We start from the raw sequence: 23,821 nt of genomic DNA on the forward strand, positions 1-23,821 counted from the left end.
CCAGAGTGGAGAGGTTGGTTGGGGGTCACGGCGATCCAGACAGCCAGCCAGGCCATCGGTAGCAAGCTAGCATAGGATGGACGTCTGTTATTAGCCACCTCTTGCGCTCCGTCAGTAGATTAGTGGGGTTCCGTGTGGTAGAGGGGACCAATCCAAATCACACAACAACAACAAAAATAAAAACAATAGATATAGCTAGAGGCCCAGAAGAAGAAAAAAATAACAATAACAATAAAAATAAATAAATAAATTGTCCGATTATCTATTCAGATAGCAGCCGATAAGACAGCTAATGGCTAGCAGGCTGCAGATGGGCGCCCAGGCAACGTCGCGACGGAGGAACCAGACGGATAACTCCCTCGGGTAGACAACGTCGACAGTTCAGCCGTGAAGGCCCGGCGGGGCTCCGCGCAGGCAGCAAAACGGGTCCGTACAGGTGACCGCAGCCCAGGAGCGATTGATGGAACTCCTCAGCTGGCTAGCTCCGGAACAACCGATGCTCGCTACGGAATCGACGAAAACTCCAACTAGCTTCCGATTAGCTTCTGGATTAGCTTCTGGCTAGCTCCTGGCTAGTTTCTGGTCAGTTTCCGGCCAGCTCCTGACCCAGCTCCTGGCTAGCTTCTGGCTAGCTCCTGGCTAGCTTCTGGCTAGTTTCTGGCTAGCTTCTTGGATGATTTCAGACTTGAGGTAAATAATACTTTTTTATACTTTTTTTATAAATATAAATTGGTGAGGCGGGTTGTAGGAGAGTGTTTTGAGGATGAGTTCATGGAAAATTAAAATAAAAAAATGTATGAAAAAAGTAAATATATATATATACGGGACACGACAACACGAGGACAAATTACGTCTGAACTGCTATGCCATCTTGGTAAGAAAAGTGTGTGTGTGTGTGTGTGTGTGTGTGTGTGTGTGTGTGTGTGTGTGTGTGTGTGTGTGTGTGTGTGTGTGTGTGTGTGTGTGTGTGTGTGTGTGTGTGTGAGAAATAGTCATACAGTGGGGCAAAAAAGTATTTAGTCAGCCACCAATTGTGCAAGTTCTCCCACTTAAAAAGACGAGAGAGGCCTGTAATTTTCATCATAGGTACACTTCAACTATAACAGAAAAAAATCCAGATAATCACATTGTAGGATTTTTAATGAATTTATTTGTAAATTATAGTGGAAAATAAGTATTTGGTCAATAACAAACAAGCAAGATTTCTGGCTCTCACAGACCTGTAACTTCTTCTTTAAGAGGCTCCTCTGTCCTCCACTCGTTACCTGTATTAATGGCACCTGTTTGAACTTGTTATCAGTATAAAAGACACCTGTCCACAACCTCAAACAGTCACACTCCAAACTCCACTATGGCCAAGACCAAAGAGCTGACAAAGGACACCAGAAACAAAATTGTAGACCTGCACCAGGCTGGGAAGACTGAATCTGCAATAGGTAAGCGGCTTGGTTTGAAGAAATCAACTGTGGGAGCAATTATTAGGAAATGGAAGACATACAAGACCACTGATAATCTCCCTTGATCTGGGGCTCCACGCAAGATCTCACCACGTGGGGTCAAAATGACCACAAGAACGGTGAGCAAAAATCCCAGAACCACACGGGGGGACCTAGTAATTTACCTGCAGAGAGCTGGGACCAAAGTAACAAAGCCTACCATCAGTAACACACTACGCCGCCAGGGACTCAAATCCTGCAGTGCCAGACGTGTCCCCCTGCTTAAGCCAGTACATGTCCAGGCCCATCTGAAGTTTGCTAGAGAGCATTTGGATGATCCAGAAGATGATTGGGAGAATGTCATATGGTCAGATGAAACCAAAATAGAACTTTTTGGTAAAAACTCAACTCGTCGTGTTTGGAGGATAAAGAATGCTGCGTTGCATCCAAAGAACACCATACCTACTGTGAAGCATGGTGGTGGAAACATCATGCTTTGGGGCTGTTTTTCTGCAAAGGGACCAGGACGACTGATCCGTGTAAAGGAAAGAATGAATGGGGCCATGTATCGTAAGATTTTGAGTGAAAACCTCCTTCCATCAGCAAGGGCATTGAAGATGAAACGTGGCAGGGTCTTTCAGCATGACAATGATCCCAAACACACTGCCCGGGCAACAAAGGAGTGGCTTCGTAAGAAGCATTTCAAGGCCCTGGAGTGGCCTAGCCAGTCTCCAGATCTCAATCCCATAGAAAATCTTTGGAGGGAGTTGAAAGTCTGTGTTGCCCAGCATCAGCCCCAAAACATCACTGCTCTAGAGGAGATCTGCATGGAGGAATGGGCCAAAATACCATCAACAGTGTGTGAAAACCTTGTGAAGACTTACAGAAAATGTTTGACCTCTGGCATTGCCAACAAAGGGTATATAACAAAGTATTGAGATAAACTTTTGTTATTGACCAAATACTTATTTTCCACCATAATTTGCAAATAAATTCATAAAAAATCCTACAATGTGATTTTCTGGATTTTTTTTCTCTCATTTTGTCTGTCATAGTTGATGTGTACCTATTATGAAAATTACAGGGCTCTCTCATCTTTTTAAGTGGGAGAAGTTGCACAATTGGTGGCTGACTAAATACTTTTTTTGCCCCACTGTATAAGTGATGTTAGTTAATACCTCTGAAAACGTTCCCAAATAATCATGTTTGAAAGAGCTTGAGTGTGTATGTCAGGTAAATAGTAATAGAAATGGTAGATACTACTGTACCCCTTGATAATTTGGTCAGATAACCGTGTGTGTGTGTGTGTGTGTCTATGTGTACAGTAGGTGACATGTCCATGATAGCTATCTAATAACTATAGTTATGCTAGGTAATGGTTTGGCTTATCATGTTCATGTCTATGTAGAAGAAGACTGTAGGAGGAAGTGGAGAGAACTCAGGGACAGGTATCAGAGAGAGAGAAGGGCAGAGAAAGAGAATAAGAAGTCCAGGTCAGCAGCTTCAGGCCAGCAGCCTTGGAGCTTCTGCCACATTCTTCCTTTTCTGGATCCATTTATTGTGCCTAGGACAACGACTGGCAATTTTACAGCCAGACCCTCTACTACTTCATCCACAAGTGTTGTCGCCACTGGTGCATCAAGACCCTTAACTTCATCTACAAGTGCGACCATCACCTCCACCGGTGCATCGAGACCCTCTACAACGTCTACATCATCCACAAGTATGACCACCACCGGTGCAGCCATGGAAGATGATGAAATGGAGGAAGCACCTCTGAATCTAGGACCACCTGAGATAATTATGAACCTCACGGAAGTGACCACTGAGGACTTCGTTGAACAGGATGTGGCCGTGGAGACAAACGAGGAGAGAAACAGAGAGAGAAACGAAGAGGAACAACGTCACACCAGGCGTCATCGGAGGTACCAGCCCCCAGATCCACTCAATTAATTTCAACAGAGGCTCCTCCAAGCCGTCGAGAGGGATGCAGCCCAACCTGATGCTCACGGTAAGGAGGATGAGACCCTCTTTGCCATGAGCCTGGTGCCAACACTGAAGAGGCTGCCTCAGCAAAGAAAAGCAGCAGTCAAGGTCAGCGTATCAGCTGCTTTTCAAAGCCGAGTTCAATGGTACGTTTTTTTCTCTCTCCGTATCACAGGTAGTGTCATAAGTTTTGCGACAGTGAAGTAACGTGGGTCATTTTTACAGTATACTCATGTAGGCTAATTGGTATTTCAGATCAAAGAATTAATATGAGGCAAATGTATAGCTGTTTTTTCTGGGTTAGAAAATATCCTAAAACAACAGTTTGCTGTCTAAATATTTGACTGTCATATTCATCTTTTGATCTGAAATTCCATGAGTAAACAGCAAGTATTGCCAACTTTACCACACTGTTCCAATATTTATGCCACTAACTACACTATACAAGCAGTATTTAGTTAACATAAATCTCACCTTTTATGGTGTTATAATATGTAATTCTTGTATGTGTTGTTTTTCTCTTCCCTTCCAGAGATGGAGTCCATTTAGCCAACCAGCTCACAGGAAGGACAGGAAGAGGAGGAGTTGTCTGGTTGTTGTTTTGACCTCCCTCATTGTACCTTTCTTTTCACACACGTCAGATCCCTTTAAATTCAGTCAATTCATAAAGTCATTTGTTTATAAAGTCTTAGGATAGCATTCATTATTAGTGTTACATAGATTTCTGAATTGACATAATTGAAACTCATACACCAGAGAATTTACAGATGCTCTTGTTGGTCTCTTACAAGACTAATGGTGAATATATTTCATTCATTTAAAACCACTTGAAAACCAGGGTGTTGAAACTGTTTGTGAAGTTATGTTCCATCGACTGGTCCATGACGTCCAGGGGCCATTTGTTTGTTTAGCTGTGTTTTGTCTACACATGATCTTCTGTTTTCAGAGACAGAGTCACACAGACACACCTCTTATCCACTCCTCTCTGTCCCTCAGATCTCCAGTGCCCTGCCCTCTCTCTCTTTATGGCCATGTCTGAAGTTCCCCTACTATGTCTAGGCTTTATGAGGTGTCCCTGTATCTGTCTGCAGTTGTGCCAAAAATACATGCTCTTGTTGTTCTCTTACAGATTACAGGCTACACATTCATTTATTTTTATTTTTACACACACACACACACACACACACACACACACACACACACACACACACACACACACACACACACACACACACACACACACACACACACCTCTTTCAATAGTTGTATTTTTTAAACATTTTTACAACACACATATCTTTCATGTTATTTCCTGTACTTGAATACTTATTAAATTATACTGTTTCATAGTCAGTTGTTACATTTGTTTATTAATATCTAATTTAGACATAATCTGTTTATTTCTTCCATACACCTTTGCAGACTAAGACAAGATGAAAGTAAAAACACATTCTCTTCCTAATTAGTTATTTCTACCTTGTATTTTGTCAGGCCAGTGAACATGGTGGTAAACTGTACTATTTGTATGGACCCTGGGTTACCTAGGTTACCCTTTCCCTTTGTTATCATACTAACTGTATGTCGTATAACCTTAATTAGTGCTCCCGCTCACCTGATGCACCATGCCAGGTGTGTATAATACTGACGTTAATGGGAGAGGGAAGGGGTTAAGGTGTGGTCTTTACTCCCACATTTCACTTAAATATAACTTCCAAATGAAGAGAGACAATGATACATAGAGTAATATGGGGAAAAAATGCAATTTTATTGACAAGGTGGATGGTTCTTAAAATAACCTTTGTTTTTAGGGGTCTCTTAAAAGAGCTGTTTCACTCCACGGCATGTGGCCATGGGACTTCACCTGCTGGCATTGAGAAGTAGGGGGTCAGCTTCTCCCTCACCTGGAGTGCCTGTCTGGGGGCGTGGTTGGCACCTGCCCTGGTGACATCAGGTAGGTGACCATTTGGCGTGCCCATCTCCATCCGGAGCGGCTCCTGGAATGACCTCCGCAGGTAGTTGTAGAGAACACACGTGGCCTTCACGCAGGCATCGACATTTGAGGGGCTGAGACCAAGCACTCTCCGATACATTCTCCACCGGCCTGCCAGAATCCCAAAGGCGCATTCAACTACTAACTTTTTCCTGGACAGTTGTTTGTTAAAGATCCTTACAGGCTTTGGCAATGGCAGCTGGCGTCCCGCGTAGGGCCTCATGAGGTTGGGTCTTAAAGGGAAGGCCTTGTTACCGACGAAGACGTGAGGAACAGGTCCCAGATCTTCAGCTCCAGGGAGCGATGCAGGTGGTGGAATCTCCAGGGTGACATCCTGAAGTGCCTGGCCGAAGGCAGAGTCCCGGAGGGTCCCGCCATCACTTCCCTTGCCGTAAGCACCAACATCGACAACACGGAAACAGTAGATGGCATCTACTACAGCCAAGAGTACAACTGAATATGTACCCTTGTAGTTGTAGAACTGCGAACCTGAGCACAGTGGAGCCTGGATTACTACATGTTTCCTGTCAATGGAGCCAAGACAGTTGGGGAAATTCCTCTCCAGGAACTCGGCAGCGATGGCCCTCCAGTCTTCCTCCTTGGGGACAGGCATGTATTCCCCAACCAGACAGTCCCAAATGGCTTGTGCCACAGAGGGGACAATGCCTGCCACCGTGGACCATCCAACTCGGAAGCTGAATCCGATGGTCCTGTAGGAGTCCCCTGTCGCCAAGAATCTGAAATATAAATCAAAATAATTATCAATATTGTGTGTAACTTGAATTCCACCCACATATTATATGTACTCATATATCTACCTCATTACTGTTTATTATGCTCTACTAATTATATTGTAATAATCATCAACCATCATTAACAATGCCTTGAAACAGTACAATTCAGTCTATGACTATATCAATAAACTGTAGCCCAGGCCAACTCTACTCTTAGAAAGAATGGTACTATCTACTTAAAAGGGTTCTCTGGCTGTCCCCATAGTAGAACCTTTTGAAGAACCATTTTTGGTTCCAGGTTTACCCTTTTTAGTTCCAGGTAGAACACTATTGGGTTCCATGTATAACCTTTTCAACAAAGGGTTATACCTGGAACCAAAAATGGTTTTCCTATGGGGAAAGCAGAATGATGGAACCTTTTTCACGGAGTGTATGTGAGTCCAATAAGAATGTAATGAATGACTGTAACTATATTGAACAACAATGGGTCCTGGAGAAGACTAGCCTACCTTCATCAGGGCAGAAGGCACCTCAATATTTTTTTCATTTGGTAACATTGCATAATTAAAAAATGATTATAAACCAACTTTAGTTTATTAACCAACTTTAACATTCTGTAAAAGTACATCTGATGTCAAATAGGGACTATTATCTAGAGAGCCCTTTAGCTAGCTAGGTTGCACATAAAAACAATGTATAAAATATCAATCAATTATGGTATCAAAGGCTTTAACAATTAACTAGAATGTAGCTTACCGGAGACAAATCGCCAGGTGTTCAACTGGACTGATGGACTCCCAGTAGTTGGTATCCATCCGGGTGATTCTGGCTCCAACCATCTGTTGCAGGTGATCCAACTGGCTTAGGTCCAGACGAAAGTCACTTCGGAATTCCTCTCCACACAGTCGAAGCTCTTGAATTAGATGGTGGAACTCCCCTGCCTGCTTTCGGGACTTTAACCATCTCTGGACCCACACAGACCTGCGCTCTCGGCGGGGCTGGTCCGGGTCCAACAGCACGATCAAGACCACCTTCCTCAACGTTGGTCTCATTGTTGAAAGAGCCTACTCTGCTATCTTGACTATTTATTATTGCATTTCGGCTCTGCATTTTTTAGGGAAATTATATTATAGGCTCTTACAATTAATTTGTGGATGTCATCGAATAAATAATATACTTGGCAAATAAATGAATAAAAATGTAAAGAAATTCTCCAGTCAAACAGTTTCTATTATGTTGTCCCACATTTTTTTACTGGATATGTGTGTAACGACTTTCTTCTGATGAAGGAGGAGCGGACCAAAATGCAGCGTGGTGGTTACTCATGTTGAATGATGGAAAATGACTTGACATGAAAATACCAAAATGTACAAAAAGAACAGACGGAAACGTGAAAAAACTATACAGCCTATCTAGTGAAACTAAACACAGAGACAGGAACAATCACCCACGAAACACTCAAAGAATATGGCTGCCTAAATATGGTTCCCAATCAGAGACAACGATAATCACCTGACTCTGATTGAGAACCGCCTCAGGCAGCCATAGACTACGTTAGACACCCCACAAAACCCCAAGACAAAAACACACCACAATAACCCATGTCACACCCTGGCCTGACTGAATAAATGAAGAATAAACATAATATATTTCGACCAGGGCGTGACAATGTGTGCAGCAAAAATTCAACATTAGCATTTATCTCCTTTCTGTCAAGTTTACGCATGCAATTTGATGCATACATTCCATAAATCCAAGGTATGCACCACACAGAACACACTGCAACTGCCCCTGCAACGCAATGCTGCAAGGCAAACACAGCGTTCCATTGGAAATGAATGTACTTCTGGTGTATCAAAACGCAATGACGGAGTCGGTGTGTTCAAAGCATTAGTCCGTTCCTCCATACAGAATCCTTCCAGATCCTTGATATCATTACTCTGCACTTATTGACTGCCCTCTTCAATTCAAACCACAGGTTTAGGTGAAAGTCCGGAGACTGAGATGGTCATTGCATAATGTTGTTTTTGCTGCCAATTAACCAAATTATTTGTGGATTTTGATGTGTGCTTGGGGTTATTGTCTTTCTGGAAGATCCACTTGCGGATTTTAGTATAAAATTATTTAATTTCCCAATTTTTTGGTGCATACAATACAGCTCAAACAAGTACACAAATAATAATAGAAAATCTAGAAATGTCAGAACCGATCCAATTAACAACCCAAATAACACTGTATCAGTAATCCAAATGCAATCTATGTGAATATTGAATATACTGTATAATAGACTATCTTACATGAGTATACTTACTGGCCTACTGTGTCTTGCCTGAACCTTATGTAACAGACTCATATCCTACTCAACATTAATCACAGCGGGATACTGTTCAGTTCTTCTCTCTTTTCCATCACTGAACACCAGCACTTTAGAGATAGCTCCGAGAGCACTACTACCCACAAACCCTCCTCTCTCTCTCTAATGGTCCTGCAGTGTGAGATGAAGTCTTAATCTCTGACCCCATGCTGACGCAGGGCAGATGGCCGCCATCCCGCCAACAAACCATGGAAACGACCACTCTAATGTCAGATATGTCATTCAAAGTACAGTAGACACTGAAGAAATGTACAGCACACAGGAAGGTAAGGTACTGGAAGATGCATGCATGCTGCTCTGCATAGATCCTTCTTCTGCAGTGCACAGCACTCTCCCTGTGTAACTGAGGCAATAAGGGGGTGCAGCCAGACAAGGAATTCCCCAAAGATCTGCCCTTTGATTCACTGATAAAGGTATGCTTACCTATAGTATATGATGGACGCTTCCCAACTCATCATGTGATTTTTTTCTCATGGGCAGCCAGCTATCTTTCTGAATTACAGCAGAACAATTGACTTGCTCCCTCCCAGGCCCTTGTCTTAAGACTACCGTTTACTTATTAAAGTCCTGGCCTGCCACCCACCCACCACCCACCACCCACCTCTCATCTCAACACTCTCTCTCTCTCACACACACACACACACACACACACACACACACACACACACACACACACACACACACACACACACACACACACACACACACACACACACACACACACACACACACACACACACACACACACACACACACACACACACACACACACACACACACACACGCATACTGCCAATCTCCATCCCTTCTCCTCCTGTCTGTCTCTGGGAGACCAGGAGACTATGGGGGAAGGAGACTGACAGTGACAGACTACTGCATATTTAATGTGTTCATACTTGCCCAGCTGTGGGCGATGAATGTTTGATGTGCTCTATCATCCCAGTGGCCTTAAGACAATGTTTCCCAAACTCTGTCCTTGGGACCCCAAGGTGTGCACGTTTTGGTTTTTGCCGTAGCACTACACAGCTGATTCAAATAATCAACTAATCACCAAGCTTTGATCATTTGAATAAGCTGTGTAGTGTTCGGGCAAAAACCAAAACATGCAATACTTGGGGTTCCGAGGACCGAGTTTGGGAAATGTTGTCTCAAGACAACATGACCATGCCCAGCCCATGGCCTGTATTCACAAGTATTAGAGTGCGTGTTAGAAATGAATGAAGTAGCGTTACTAGCACACGAAACCGTTCTCCCTCAAGTGTCTTAGACGATTGTCTCACCTCAAAAGCTAGCTAATGAAGCAACGCAACAGGATACATAAAGCTGAGGAGTACATTTCATACATCTCCATGTGCTGCATTCACCCCTCACCCCAGCGCAACTGTAGATCCGGGGAACGGCAACCACTGGAAAGAACGTCACGCTGCATGTTTAGTGAGTACCACTTCCCCCTGATTCGGCTCAAACTGAGGCTCAAACTCAGGACCTCTGCTTTGCTAGCACGTGACCACCCTCCTGAAGCGTCTTAACAGTCAGCGCCTTGCAAAAGGCTAGCTAGTCGCTGGAGCAAGTGGGGACACTTCAGGGTGAGGAGTATGTTTTACACATCCCTATGTGCAACACATGCATTAGCCAAACATCAATGGTTTGATATTTGAGAGTCATTATTTCAAAGATGAATAGAGCCTACACTTTCTAGTGCTGTTTTGAGCTTCTAACACGGTAGGGATAACAAAGAACGTAGTGGTTTGTGACTCACAGGAGCAGCAGCTCACGATAGGCAATTCATACACACCCAACACCGCCAAAACACAACCAACGCTGGTTAAAGCTCAATCTGATTGAATCTAGGCCCTAGTCTCTTTTCATTCCCAAAAGCTGTCTGGCTTTCATGTCCTTGCCGTTTCAATATTATTTTAATGTCAAAAGCTTTTTGTTTTCCGTGACAAAATCAACAAACTGTCAAAGACAGTTTCTGTCCTAATAAAGAAGAACAGATCTGTTTATGGTGATGTATGAGGGAAGCTGGATAATTACATTAAGGGAACACTAGTGCAGCCATGTTATTATCTGTGTGTATATATATACAGTACCAGTCAAAAGTTTGGACACACCTACTGTACTCATTCAAGGGTTTTTCTTTATTTGTACTATTTTCTACATTGTAGAATAATAGTGAAGACATCAAAGCGATGAAATAACACATGTAGTAACCAAAAAGTGTTAAACAAATCAAAATATATTTTATATTTATATTTGAGAGTAGCCACCCTTTGTCTTGATGACAGCGTTGTACACTCTTGGCCTTCTCTCAACCAGCTTCATGATGTAGTCAATTGGAATGCATTTCAATTAACAGTGTGCCTTGTTAAAAGTTCATTTGTAGAAATTCTTTCCTTCTTAATGCATTTAAGACAATCAGTTGTGTTGTGATATGGTAGGGGTGGTATATACAGAAGACAGCCCTATTTGGTAAATTATGGCAAGAACAGCTCAAATAAGCAATGACAAATGACAGTGCATCGTTACTTTAAGACATGAAGGTCAGTCATGGAAAATGTCAAGAACTTGGAAAGTTTCTTCAAGTAACGCTGCAAAAACCATCAAGCGCTATGATGAACATATTTTATGTACACTCTGCTATTTCCTAGTTTTGCCTTCTTGCCAGGTCGCCCTTGCAAATAGGTTTTTAACCTCAATGGCTATTACCTGGTTAAATTAACATTCAATAAATGAAAATTAAACTGGCTCTCATGAGGACCACCACAGGAAAGGAAGACCCAGAGTTACCTCTGCTGCAGAGGATAAGTTCATTAGAGTTAACTGCACCTACGATTGCAGCCCAAATAACTGCTTTACAGAGTTCAAGTAACACACATCTCAACATCAACTGTTCAGAGGAGACTGCGTGAATCAGGCCTTCATGGTTGAATTGCTGCAAAGAAACCACTACTAAAGGACACAAATAATAATAAGAGACTTGTATGTGCCAAGAAACAAAACCAATGGACATTAGACCAGTGGAACTCTGTCCTTTGGTCTAATTAGTCAAAATTTGAGATTTTTGGTACCAACCGCCGTGTCTTTGTAGGTGAACGGATGATCTCCGCATGTGTGGTTCCCACCGTGAAGCATGGAGGTGTGATGGTGCTTTGCTGGTGACACTGTCAGTGATTTATTTCGAATTCAAGGCACACTTAACCAGTATAGCTACCACAGCATTCTGCAGCAATACGCCATCCCATCTGGGTTGGGCTTCGTGGGACTAACATTTGTTTTTCAACAGGACAATGACCCATAACACACCTCCAGACTGTGTAAGGATTATTTGACCAAGAAGGAGAGTGATGGTGCTGCATCAGATGGCCTGGCCTCCACAATCACTGAACCTCAACCCAATTAAGATGGTTTGGGACGAGTTGATGTGCAGAGTGAAGAAAAAGGAGACAACAAGTGCTAAGCATATGGTGGGAAGCTGGTTGAGAGAATGCCAAGAGCGTGAAAAGCTGTCATCAAGGCAAAGGGTGGCTACTTTCAAGAACCTAAAATCTGAAATATATTTTGAGTTGGTAAACATTTTTTTGGTACTACATGATTCCATATGTGTTATTTCATAGTTTTGATGTCTTCACTATTATTCTACAATGTAGAAAATATAAAAAATAAAGAAACCCCTTGAATGAGTAGGTGTGTCCAAACATTTGACGGGTACTGTATATGACATATCACTTATCAATTCCGTAGTAAACTTGCACAGAAATGAAAGTAAAGGGCAGAAGGTGCTGATAGAGGAGAGCTTAGTTGTGAGGGGAACGGCACCGCAGTACCTCCAGGCTCTGATCAGGCCCTACACCCAATCAAGGGCACTGCGTTCATCCACCTCTGGCCTGCTCGCCTCCCTACCACTGAGGAAGTACAGTTCCCGCTCAGCCCAGTCAAAACTGTTCGCTGCTCTGGCCCCCCAATGGTGGAACAAACTCCCTCACGACGCCAGGACAGCGGAGTCAATCACCACCTTCCGGAGACACCTGAAACCCCACCTCTTTAAGGAATACCTAGGATAGGATAAAGTAATCCTTCTCACCCCCCCCTTAAATGATTTAGATGCACTATTGTAAAGTGGCTGTTCCACTGGATGTCATAAGGTGAATTCACCAATTTGTAAGTCGCTCTGGATAAGAGCATCTGCCAAATGACTTAAATGTAAATGTAGTTTACCGACTCATCATCCTGGTATTTGTGGGAATGACAGGTTCTGTGACAGCAGCCAGTATCAGGGCAGTGACAGCGCAGACAGAGACAAGCACAGTACTTGAGGCAGAACCAATGGACCATACCTGAGATGATAAGAGCTTCTACATACGACTGCCATGACACACACACACACATACACAGAGCCAGAGAAAGAGAGGGAGATGGAGAGAGACAAAGAAAAAGAGAGAGAAAATAGTACAATTAAGATATTACACTTATATCCTTTCTAAAACATTGGTAGGCCAATATCAATAGGCCAACACCTGCATTAACAAATCTTCAAACATATACAATAGTCATGGCACTTACCAAGATGAGAGGGGTACAAAATTTGATTATAGAAAATTAGGCCTACACCAAAACATTTAGGGGATTCATCAATCTCCCGCTAATCAGCTTCCGGGGAGTTTGATTCGCTGCGGATGACGTCAGCTGTTAGCCCTCTCCTCCCCTGGTTACTGATCATGGCACAATGTCTGTGAGTATAAAACGCAGGACCACTCCTTTCACGGCGTCTGGTGACTTCCTCTCATTTCCGTAGCTGGACAGGGGTGTGTGTTGCCCTGTGTAAGCAAGGATGGCGACGCTTGTGGAATCTGCAGACATTGAGACTTTAAGCAGTTCGAGCAACGTTATGGCATCCCCAATGTCCGCGAGTCTCTCGCACCGTTTTGACGACAACAAATTTTACCTGCTTGTGGTTATTGGAGAAATAGTCACGGAGGATCACTTGAAGTGTGCCATTGCGGATATAGAAAAAGGTAAGAAGACAGAGGGAGGCTACAGCCTTGCCCGGTGTTGAGGAGGTGGTGTAGGCTATCCACAGCCTAGGTGGTAGCAGCACAAGCATCACTTTATGTGTCGAATGTTTTGTCATACAACTATAGCCGACTTTCTATTCTTATTTGGAATATTGTGAAAATAACCACATCATGCGCCAAGTCTGGATGTCATGTTTTGTAACCTTGAACTTACTTTATGTATAACACAATCTAATTTTGGATACATCGACCTCCATAGGCATTAGGCTATAAAGCAATATGCCACCTGAATGGAAAACTTAATGATTTTGTTGTTGTTGAAGTGATGTGATATTGCTGGTTGCGCGCACAGCCCCTCCCAGGTGGTATCTGCAAATCTGTGGGAAGCGCAAATCAAACAGATGGCATCCGTCGACACCCCAACAACCTTTCCCCGCACCTCTTCTCCCTGTCTCCATACACATTCTATATAAGGACTGCAGGCTATACCTTTCCAAAACACAAACTATTCTGCAGTGTTACTTTAAATCAGCCACACGTGGTAAAGATGCCGAGAATGATTCAGCATTCTTATTGTGCGTCAATAAGACATTATTTTTCTTGGGATGTGATGCGCACCAGTGAGAGGGTATCGACCACCTAGCTTCTGCTTGTTGTTGTGTGGTGCATCCGTTATTTCGTTGTCAGAAATGTATACATAGGCCTATTGTTATAAAGGGGTCCAACCCTATTGTCCCTTCTACCCATGCGTAAATCATAAAAAAACAAACATATTTTCGGTGTTAAACAGCCTCGTCTACACAGTGCATTCTCAATTACTGAGACAGCTATTCTTCCACTGTGTCCATTTACAGAACAACAAAGAAAGGTGGAGGCTACTTATTGGCAGGTGTGGGCACTCCAATAGTACCGTATTTTGAACACGGTGTTGCTTTGTCTACGTGCGTGAAAACCCCCCTCTTGGTGCTGCATCTTAAATCACCCACCGTGCCCGCCCCAGCGGGACCCATCCCATCCCCATCCCTGCTTTCTTGTTTCCGCATCCAGCTCTCTCTCATCCGACACCGGCATGTAGGCGTGGCCCACTCCGCAATGCGGTCCCTACGGAAAGTCGTAGGGAGCGCTATTCAAACACCAAGGGCGTTTCTGATTGACAGGCTACTGGGGAAAGAGGTTGGTATGACAAGAAGAAACTATGGCGGAAGAACGATATTCGTGGGCGGAAGAACAAAATGTGTGGGCGGATTACGGCACCATGTTTCATAAAATGTTGGAACAAAGGATTAAAAACCTGCTGAGGCCTAATTCAAAGGAATGATGTCTTTGAAAATTCATGCTATGGTTTTCCTACTGTACTTTTTGTTTACAGTATAAACACACTATTTATAAAACTTTCATAATTTAGTCCATGTGAAACATTCAATTACCCGCTATGTTTATTAGATCGGACAAAGTAGGTTTTCAGGCATATAGGCTAATTGTTATTATGGCAAATATGATCATATACGTACTACGCAAAGAATGAATGATTTTTTAAAGGAAAAACTCAACTTTTGTTTTGAAACATTATTATTGTTATAATAATTATTGTGTTTGGTAGCTTATTATTACTATTAAATATCTGTGATTTGAATGGGTTGATGCTACTAGTGCCATGACCTCATGTCAAATATCAATCAGGAATTGTACACAACTGCAACAGTTCCAGTAATCCTTCGTCATCTTCCAGGAAGGCATTGTTTCTCCTGTTGAATCATGTTCCACCTTATTATTTTCCTAAATACTATTTTTTAACTGCACTGTTGGATCACTGTTCTTAATGTCTTGTATTATATTGACTCTTTTTATATATATAGGCACTTCAGAAACTATTTTGTATTGCCCATCTACACACAATACCCCATTATGACAAAGTAAAAACATGTTTTTAGAAATGTTAAAATTGATTGAAAATGAAATATAACAATATCTAATGTACATAAGTATTCACAGCCCTGAGTCAATACTTTGTAGAATTATCTTTGGCAGCGATTACAGCTGTGAGTCTTTCTGAGTAAGTCTCTAAGAGCTTTCCACACATTGATTGTGCAACATTTGCCTGTTATTTTTTTCCAAAAATCTTCAAAAAAATACACTGTCTTCTTGGTAAGCAACTCCAGTGTAGATTTGGCCTTGCGTTTTAGGTTATTGTCCTGCTGAAAGGTGAATTAATCTCCCAGTGTCTGGTGGAAAGCAGACTGAACCAGGTTCTCCTCTAGGATTTTGCCTGTGCTTAGCTCCATTATGTTAATATTTTATATATATCCTGAAAAACTCCCCAGTCCTTAATCATACAAGGATATCATAACATAATGCAGCCATCACTATGCTTGAAAATATGGAGAGTGGTACTCTCCATATTGGTGTATTGGATTTTCCCCAAACATAACACTTTGTATTCAGGACAAAAAGTTAATTGCTTTGCCATTTTTTTCCAGTCTTACTTTAGTGCCTTGTTGCAAACAGGATGCATGTTTTGGAATCTTTTTATTCTGTTTTAAAGTCACCATTGGCCTCATGGTGAAATCCCTGAGCGGTTTCCTTCCTCTCTGGCAACTGAGTTAGGAACGACACATGTATCCTTGTTGTGACTGGATGTATTGATACACCATCCTAGTGTAATTAGCAACTTCACCATGCTCAAATGGATATTCAATGTCTGTTGTCCCCCCTCCCTCCACAATTTAGATTTTTTTTGTTGTAAAACATAATTCCACTTTGATATTGTGTGTAGACCAGTGACAAAAAAATCTAAATGTCGTCCATTTGAATTCAGGCTGTAACACATGTGAATACATTCTAAAGGCACTGTATATATATGATATGTTGATTTTATCTGCAATATGTTATGAATTGAATTGGGTCAAGTTATTAGCCTTGCATTGGTGTGGCTTTGCAATTGTAATTTCGCAACACAGGAAATGTTCCTATTTTCCAATAAAGTTCATCAGAGTTTAAACACACCCAGTTTCATTACAGTAAGTAACAGTGTCATGTACAGAGGATAGATGAGGATAGATGTACAGAGGATAGATGACAACAGAACCCAGGTTAGGACTCAGCCTTGGCGAGCAGCACCACCCGCAGCCCCTGGCAAACTAAAGCTAAAGCACTTTATAGATATTTCCTATTATAGATTTCCTCTCTCATGCCAAATGGTACATGTTCATTACAGACCCAATGAAATGGAAGAGTGAGACCAACTTTGAATAGATGCCGGTGACATTGAGACTCATGAATTGAAAAAATCTGGACCTTTTGCCAGCCACAAGCCAAAGCCAAGGCCCTTGATGCAAAATCTATGGGGAATATTGATTGTGTGCCAGCCTCTGCCAGGTTAGCCTAGTGATGGATGAAGTGGGTTCTGCACTCATGTCATTCTTTCCATTGACTGTTTTGTTTTCTGTGCAGGGATTCGCTCATGGGACACCAACCTCATTGACTGTAACCTGGATCAGGAACTAAAGCTCTTTGTCTCCAGACATTCAGCCCGTTTCTCTGCAGATGTACGAGGTAAGGTCAAGCACAAAAATGTGAAGAAGTGACAATGCAATCTTGCATGTTTACCAAAGGATATTCACCTGTACATCACTTCTTTACAATTTCAAAGAACATCTCTCTCTCCTCCCCCTCTCTCTCTCACACTACCTCTCTCTCTCTCTCTCACTCCCTCTCTTTCACTCCTCCCTCATTCACATCCCCTCTCTCTCTCTCTCACTCTCTCTCTTTCACTCCTCTCTCATTCACACCCTCTCTCTTTCTCTCTCTCTCTCTCTCTCTCTCTCTCTCTCTCTCTCAATTCAATTCAATTTCAATTCAAGGGGCTTTATTGGCATGGGAAACATGTGTTAACATTGCCAAAGCAAGTAAGGTATATAATATATAAAGTGAAATAAACAATAAAAATTAACAGTAGACATCACACATACAGAAGTTTCAAAACAATAAAGACATTACAAATGTCATATTATATATATATATATATATATACAGTGTTTTTACAATGTGCAAATGGTAAAGGACACAAGATAAAATAAATAAGCATAGATATGTGTTGTATTTACAATGGTGCGTGTTCTTCACTGGTTGCCCTTTTCTCGTGGCAACAGGTCACAAATCTTGCTGCTCTGATGGCACACTGTGGAATTTCACCCAGTAGATATGGGAGTTTTTCAAAATTGGATTTGTTTTCAAATTCTTTGTGGATCTGTGTAATCTGAGGGAAATATGTCTCTCTAATATGGTCATACATTGGGCAGGAGGTTAGGAAGTGCAGCTCAGTTTCCACCTCATTTTGTGGGCAGTGAGCACATAGCCTGTCTTCTCTTGAGAGCCATGTCTGCCTACGTCGACCTTTCTCAATAGCAAGGCTATGCTCGCTGAGTCTGTACATAGTCAAAGCTTTCCTTAATTTTGGGTCAGTCACAGTGGTCAGGTATTCTGCCGCTGTGTACTCTCTGTATAGGGCCAAATAGCATTCTAGTTTGCTCTGTTTTTTTGTTAATTCTTTCCAGTGTGTCAAGTAATTATCTTTTTGTTTTCTCATGATTTGGTTGGGTCTAATTGTGCTGCTGTCATGGGGCTCTGTAGGGTGTGTTTGTGAACAGAGCCCCAGGACCAGCTTGCTTAGGGACTCTTCTCCAGGTTCATCTCTCTGTAGGTGATGGCTTTGTTGTGGAAGGTTTGGGAATCGCTTCCTTTTAGGTGGTTATAGAATTTAACTGCTCTTTTCTGGATTTTGATAATTAGTGGGTATCGGCCTAATTCTGCTCTGCATGCATTATTTGGTGTTCTACGTTGTACACTGAGGATATTTTTGCAGAATTCTGCGTGCAGAGTCTCAATTTGGTGTTTGTCCCATTTTGTGAAGTCTTGGTTGGTGAGCGGACCCCAGACCTCACAACCATAAAGGGCAATGGGCTCTATGACTGATTCAAGTATTTTTAGCCAAATCCTAATTGGTATGTTGAAATTTATGTTCCTTTTGATGGCATAGAATGCCCTTCTTGCCTTGTCTCTCAGATCGTTCACAGCTTTGTGGAAGTTACCTGTGGCGCTGATGTTTAGGCCAAGGTATGTATAGTTTTTTGTGTGCTCTAGGGCAACAGTGTCTAGATGGAATTTGTATTTGTGGTCCTGGTGACTGGACCTTTTTGGAACACCATTATTTTGGTCTTACTGAGATTTACTGTCAGGGCCCAGGTCTGACAGAATCTGTGCATAAGATCTAGGTGCTGCTGTAGGCCCTCCTTGGTTGGTGACAGAAGCACCAGATCATCAGCAAACAGCAGACATTTGACTTCAGATTCTAGTAGGGTGAGGCCGGGTGCTGCAGACTTTTCTAGTGCCCGCGCCAGTTCGTTGATATATATGTTGAAGAGGGTGGGGCTTAAGCTGCATCCCTGTCTAACCCCACGACCCTGTGTGAAGAAATGTGTGTGTTTTTTGCCAATTTTAACCGCACACTTGTTGTTTGTGTACATGGATTTTATGATGTCGTATGTTTTACCCCCAACACCACTTTCCATCAGTTTGTATAGCAGACCCTCAAGCCAAATTGAGTCGAAGGCTTTTTTGAAATCAACAAAGCATGAGAAGACTTTGCCTTTGTTTTGGTTTGTTTGGTTGTCAATTAGGGTGTGCAGGGTGAATACATGGTCTGTTGTACGGTAATTTGGTAAAAAGCCAATTTGACATTTGCTCAGTACATTGTTTTCATTGAGGAAGTGTACGAGTCTGCTGTTAATGATAATGCAGAGGATTTTCCCAAGGTTACTGTTGACGCATATTCCACGGTAGTTATTGGGGTCAAATTTGTCTCCATTTTTGTCTCCATTTTCTTCTCCAGGTTCATCTCTCTGTGGGTGATGGCTTTGTTATGGAAGGTTTGGGAATCGCTTCCTTTTAGGTGGTTGTAGAATTTAATTTCATTTAAATTTCTGGATTTTGATCATTAGCGGGTATTGGCCTAATTCTGCTCTGCATGCATTATTTGGTGTTCTACGTTGTACACGGAGGATATTTTTGCAGGATTCTGCATGCAGTCTCAATTTGGTGTTTGTCCCATTTTCTCTCCTCTCTGTCTCGCTCTCGCTCCCTCTGTCTCACTCTCTTTCTCACTCCCTCTAGCTCTCTCTCTCTCTCTGTACTGTGGTTAGTTACGAGGTGCAGTAACCCCCAGCAGTGTACAGTGTGTGATCTCTGAGCTGCCTGAGATTGTATTATGAATCCCTGGATCTGCAGTGTCAGTGGTGAGCTTTGCCATGTCCCTATAGTGTGGGCAGTGAAGGAGTAGTCCTAATGGACTAATGAGTCTATAGCTAGCAGGACATCTGGTGGGCAGGGTGCCCTTGACTGGGAACAGACAAGAGGTCCCATTTTTTTAACCTTATGCCATACTAATAACCTACATGTTATTTCATTGTAATTACACTGTGAACATTGCTTTTATTAGTATGTAATATTGTCTCTATTGCACAGTACGACCCACAGTACGCCTCTCTCCTAAGAGAGATCTCACTGAGAGAGGTGTTGAGCTCTGTGTAGGAGGAGAGAGGCGTTGATCTCAGTGTAGGAGAGAGATAGGAGAGAGGTGTTGATCTCTGTGTAGGAGAGAGGTAGGAGAGAGGTGTTGATCTCTGTGTAGGAGAGAGGTGTTGATCTCTGTGTAGGAGAGAGGTGTTGATCTTAGTGTAGAAGAGAGGTAGGAGAGGTGTTGATCTCTGTGTAGGAGAGAGGTGTTGATCTTAGTGTAGAAGAGAGGTAGGAGAGGTGTTGATCTCTGTGTAGGAGAGAGGTAGGAGAGAGGTGTTGATCTCAGTGTAGAAGAGAGGTAGGAGAGAGGTGTTGATCTCTGTGTAGGAGAGAGGTGTTGATCTCTGTGTAGGAGAGAGGTGTTGATCTCTGTGTAGGAGAGAGGTAGGAGAGGTGTTGATCTCTGTGTAGGAGAGAGGTAGGAGAGAGGTGTTGATCTCAGTGTAGGAGAGGGGTGTTGATCTCAATGTAGGGCTGTCTGTCTTTTGGCTGAGGAGGTGAGGGCACACTCCCGCTGAGTCCTTTGAAGACGTTAGTGCCAATGGGCTGCGTGTGTGTGTGTGTGTGTGTGTGTGTGTGTGTGTGTGTGTGTGTGTGTGTGTGTGTGTGTGTGTGTGTGTGTGTGTGTGTGTGTGTGTGCCTGTACGAGCTCACCTCTCTGACCATGGGCTGTGTCATTGTCAACCGACAGCTGGTGAATCAGCAGTTTGTATATTTACATACCTAGAGGTTTGCATATTTGATTTGATTTGATCACCCATGTCAAGCAAATGGTGTTGTGATGTCAGTTACGTGGGAGTGTCCTAAGTAGATGCAGTGGATTGCATTGAATATTCTCCACATCTATGGGATATTTTTCATTTCATAATAAGAAACTGTAGATTATAAATAAACCTCACATATGATACATACAGATGTAAACCCTAAACCAGTGGGCTGTCTTTTTACAGGGTCTAGCCAAAATGCATGATATCGACTGCTAAGCAGTGACACAGCAGGAGTCTATAACCATTTCACTTTCACTGCACTGAGCATGAAAAGCTTTTGGCTTTTATTGTTCTTCTGAGGTACACTCTGCCCTCCACCTTGTCCCCCATTTTTATTTTCTCTCCTCCATCCTTCCCAGTTCTCTCTTTCCTCCAAGCAGCCTCTCCCTCTCTCGCTCTCTTTGTGTGTGTTGTTGCCATGCAACGTGGCTCAGATGCAGATGCAGAGGAGACTCCTGGGTAATTAGCTGAATGAACCCCCCAGTGGCCTGGGTCTGGGCTTCAGAATAAAGGAGGGAGGGAGAGAGGGATATATAGGAGGGATGAACGGATGGAGGTAGGAAGGTAAAGATAGAGAGATTAACTCCCCTGTGGCCTGGGTTTCACAATAAAAGAAGGAGCGAAGATAGAGGGAACGAGGGAGGGATGGAGTGGTGGAGAGAGGGAGGAAGGAAAGAGAGGGATGGATGGATGAAGTGTAGAAGAGAGGGATGAATTCAGTGGAATATGGTGAAAACAGAGACTTAAAGAGTCAGCGATACATAAGCAGCAATACTGGCTATGTCTGTCAGGGAGGGATGGTTTCCTCTTTCACTTTCGATGCATAGGCACATCTCTATCTCTCTCCCTCTCCATCGCCCTCTCTCTCACTCCTCTCTCATTCACTCTCTCTCTCTCTCTCTCTCTCTCTCTCTCTCTCTCTCTCTCTCTCTCTCTCTCTCTCTCTCTCTCTCTCTCTCTCTGCCTGAGGAGTTGCTCAGTCAGGCAGCCAGTGTAATCTAATCTGCTCTTTAATATCGACTGAATTTAATGCCTATCAAAGGACTTAAAAAATGAGCTCATATGGGTTCATTTTATTTTGTCCCATTTCATTATTTTTGTTGTTGAAATTCCTCAAATAAACTCAGAAAAAAAGAAACATCCCTTTTTCAGGACCCTGTCTTTCAAAAATTATTCGTAAAAATCCAAATAACTTTAGGGTATAAACACTATTTCCCATGCTTGTTCAATGAATCATAAATGAATGAACATGCACCTGTGGAACGGTCGTTAAGACACTAAGAAACTACTGTGATTATTATTATTTGACCCTGCTGGTCATCTATGAACATTTGAACATCTTGGCCATGTTCTGTTATAATCTTCACCCGGCACAGCCAGAAGAGGACTGGCCACCCTCACAGCCTGGTTCCTCACTAGGTTTCTTCCTAGGTTCTGGCCTTTCTAGGGAGTTTTTTTCTAGCCACCGTGCTTCCACATCTGCATTGCTTGCGGTTTGGGCTTTTAGGCTCGGTTTCTGTACAGCACTTTGAGATATCAGCTGATGTAAGAAGGGCTTTATAAATACATTTGATTTGATTTAAGAGCTTACAGACGGTTGGCAATTAAGGTTACAGTTATGAAAACATAGGACACTAAAGAGGCCTTTCTACTGACTTTGAAAAACACCAAAAGAAAGATGCCCAGGGTCCCTGCTCATCTGCATGAACATGCCTTCGGCATGCTGCAAGGAGGCATGAGGACTGCAGATGTGGCCAGGGCAATAAATTGCAATGTCCGTACTGTCAGACGCCTAAGACAGCGCTACAGGGAGACAGGACGGACAACTGATCATCCTCGCATTGGCAGATCATGTGTAACAACACCTGCACAGGATCAGTACATCAGAACATCATACCTGCGGGACAGGTACAGAATGGCAACAACAACTGCCCGAGTTACACCAGGAATGCACTATCCCTCCATCAGTGCTCAGACTGTCCGCAATAGGCTGAGAGAGGCTGGACTGAGGGCTTGTATGCCTGTTGTAAGGCAGGTCCTCACCAGACATCACCGGCAACAATGTTGCATATGGGCACAAACCCACCATCGCTTGACCAGACAGGACTTGGAAAAGGTGCTATTCGCTGACGAGTCGTGGATTTGTCTAACCAGGGGTGATGGTCAGATTTGCGTTTAGGAGGAATGAGCATTACACTGAGGCCTGTACTCTGGAGCGGGATCGATTTGTAGTTGGAAGGTCCGTCATAGTCTGGGGCGGTGTGTCATAGTCTGGGGCGGTGTGTCACAGCATCATCGGACTGAGCTTGTTGTCATTGCAGGCCATCTCAACGCTGTACGTTAAAGGGAAGACATCCTCCTCCCTCATGTGGTACCCTTCCTGCAGGCTCATCCTGACACGACCCTTCAGCATGACAATGCCACCAGAAATACTGCTCGATCTGTGCGTGATTCCCTGCAAGACAGGAATCTCAGTATTTTGCCATTGCCAGCGAAGAGCCCGGATCTCAATGCCATTGAGCATATCTGGGACCTGTTGGATCGGCACGTAAGGACTAGGGTCATTCCCCCTAGAAATGTTCGGGAACTTGCAGGTGCCTTTGTGGAAGAGTGGTGTAACATCTTACAGCAAGAACTGAAACATCTGGTGCAGTCAATGAGGAAGAGATGTACTGCAGTACTTAATGCAGCTGGTGGCCACACCAGATACTGACTGTTACTTTTGATTTTGACCCCCCCCCCCCCTTTGTTCAGGGACACATTATTCCATTTCTGTTAGTCACATGTCTGTGGAACTTGTTCAGTTTATGTCTCAGTTGGTGAATCATGTTATGTTCATCCAAATATTTATTAATGTTAAGTTTGCTGAAAAGAAACACAGTTGACAGTGAGTTTCCTTTTTTTGCTGAGTTTACATTATTTGGAGCCACTTAGTTTTTTTTGTTT

At 43.0% G+C, this 23,821-nt stretch overlaps 1 protein-coding gene across 1 annotated transcript in view; it reads left to right on the forward strand.

Moving 5' to 3' along the window:
* Positions 1-13,279: 13,279 nt before the first annotated feature.
* Positions 13,280-23,821, forward strand: part of LOC135518161 (microtubule-associated protein 1B-like) — a 33,616-nt gene continuing 23,074 nt past the window's right edge. Inside the window, exons 1-2 of the mRNA XM_064943086.1 lie at positions 13,280-13,535; positions 16,986-17,087. Coding sequence (XP_064799158.1) covers positions 13,352-13,535; positions 16,986-17,087 — 286 coding nt within the window. The 5' untranslated portion in view covers positions 13,280-13,351. The remainder of the gene's footprint in view (positions 13,536-16,985; positions 17,088-23,821) is intronic.

Source organism: Oncorhynchus masou, chromosome 28 (assembly GCF_036934945.1).
Source record: "Oncorhynchus masou masou isolate Uvic2021 chromosome 28, UVic_Omas_1.1, whole genome shotgun sequence".
Classification (NCBI taxonomy): domain Eukaryota; kingdom Metazoa; phylum Chordata; class Actinopteri; order Salmoniformes; family Salmonidae; genus Oncorhynchus; species Oncorhynchus masou.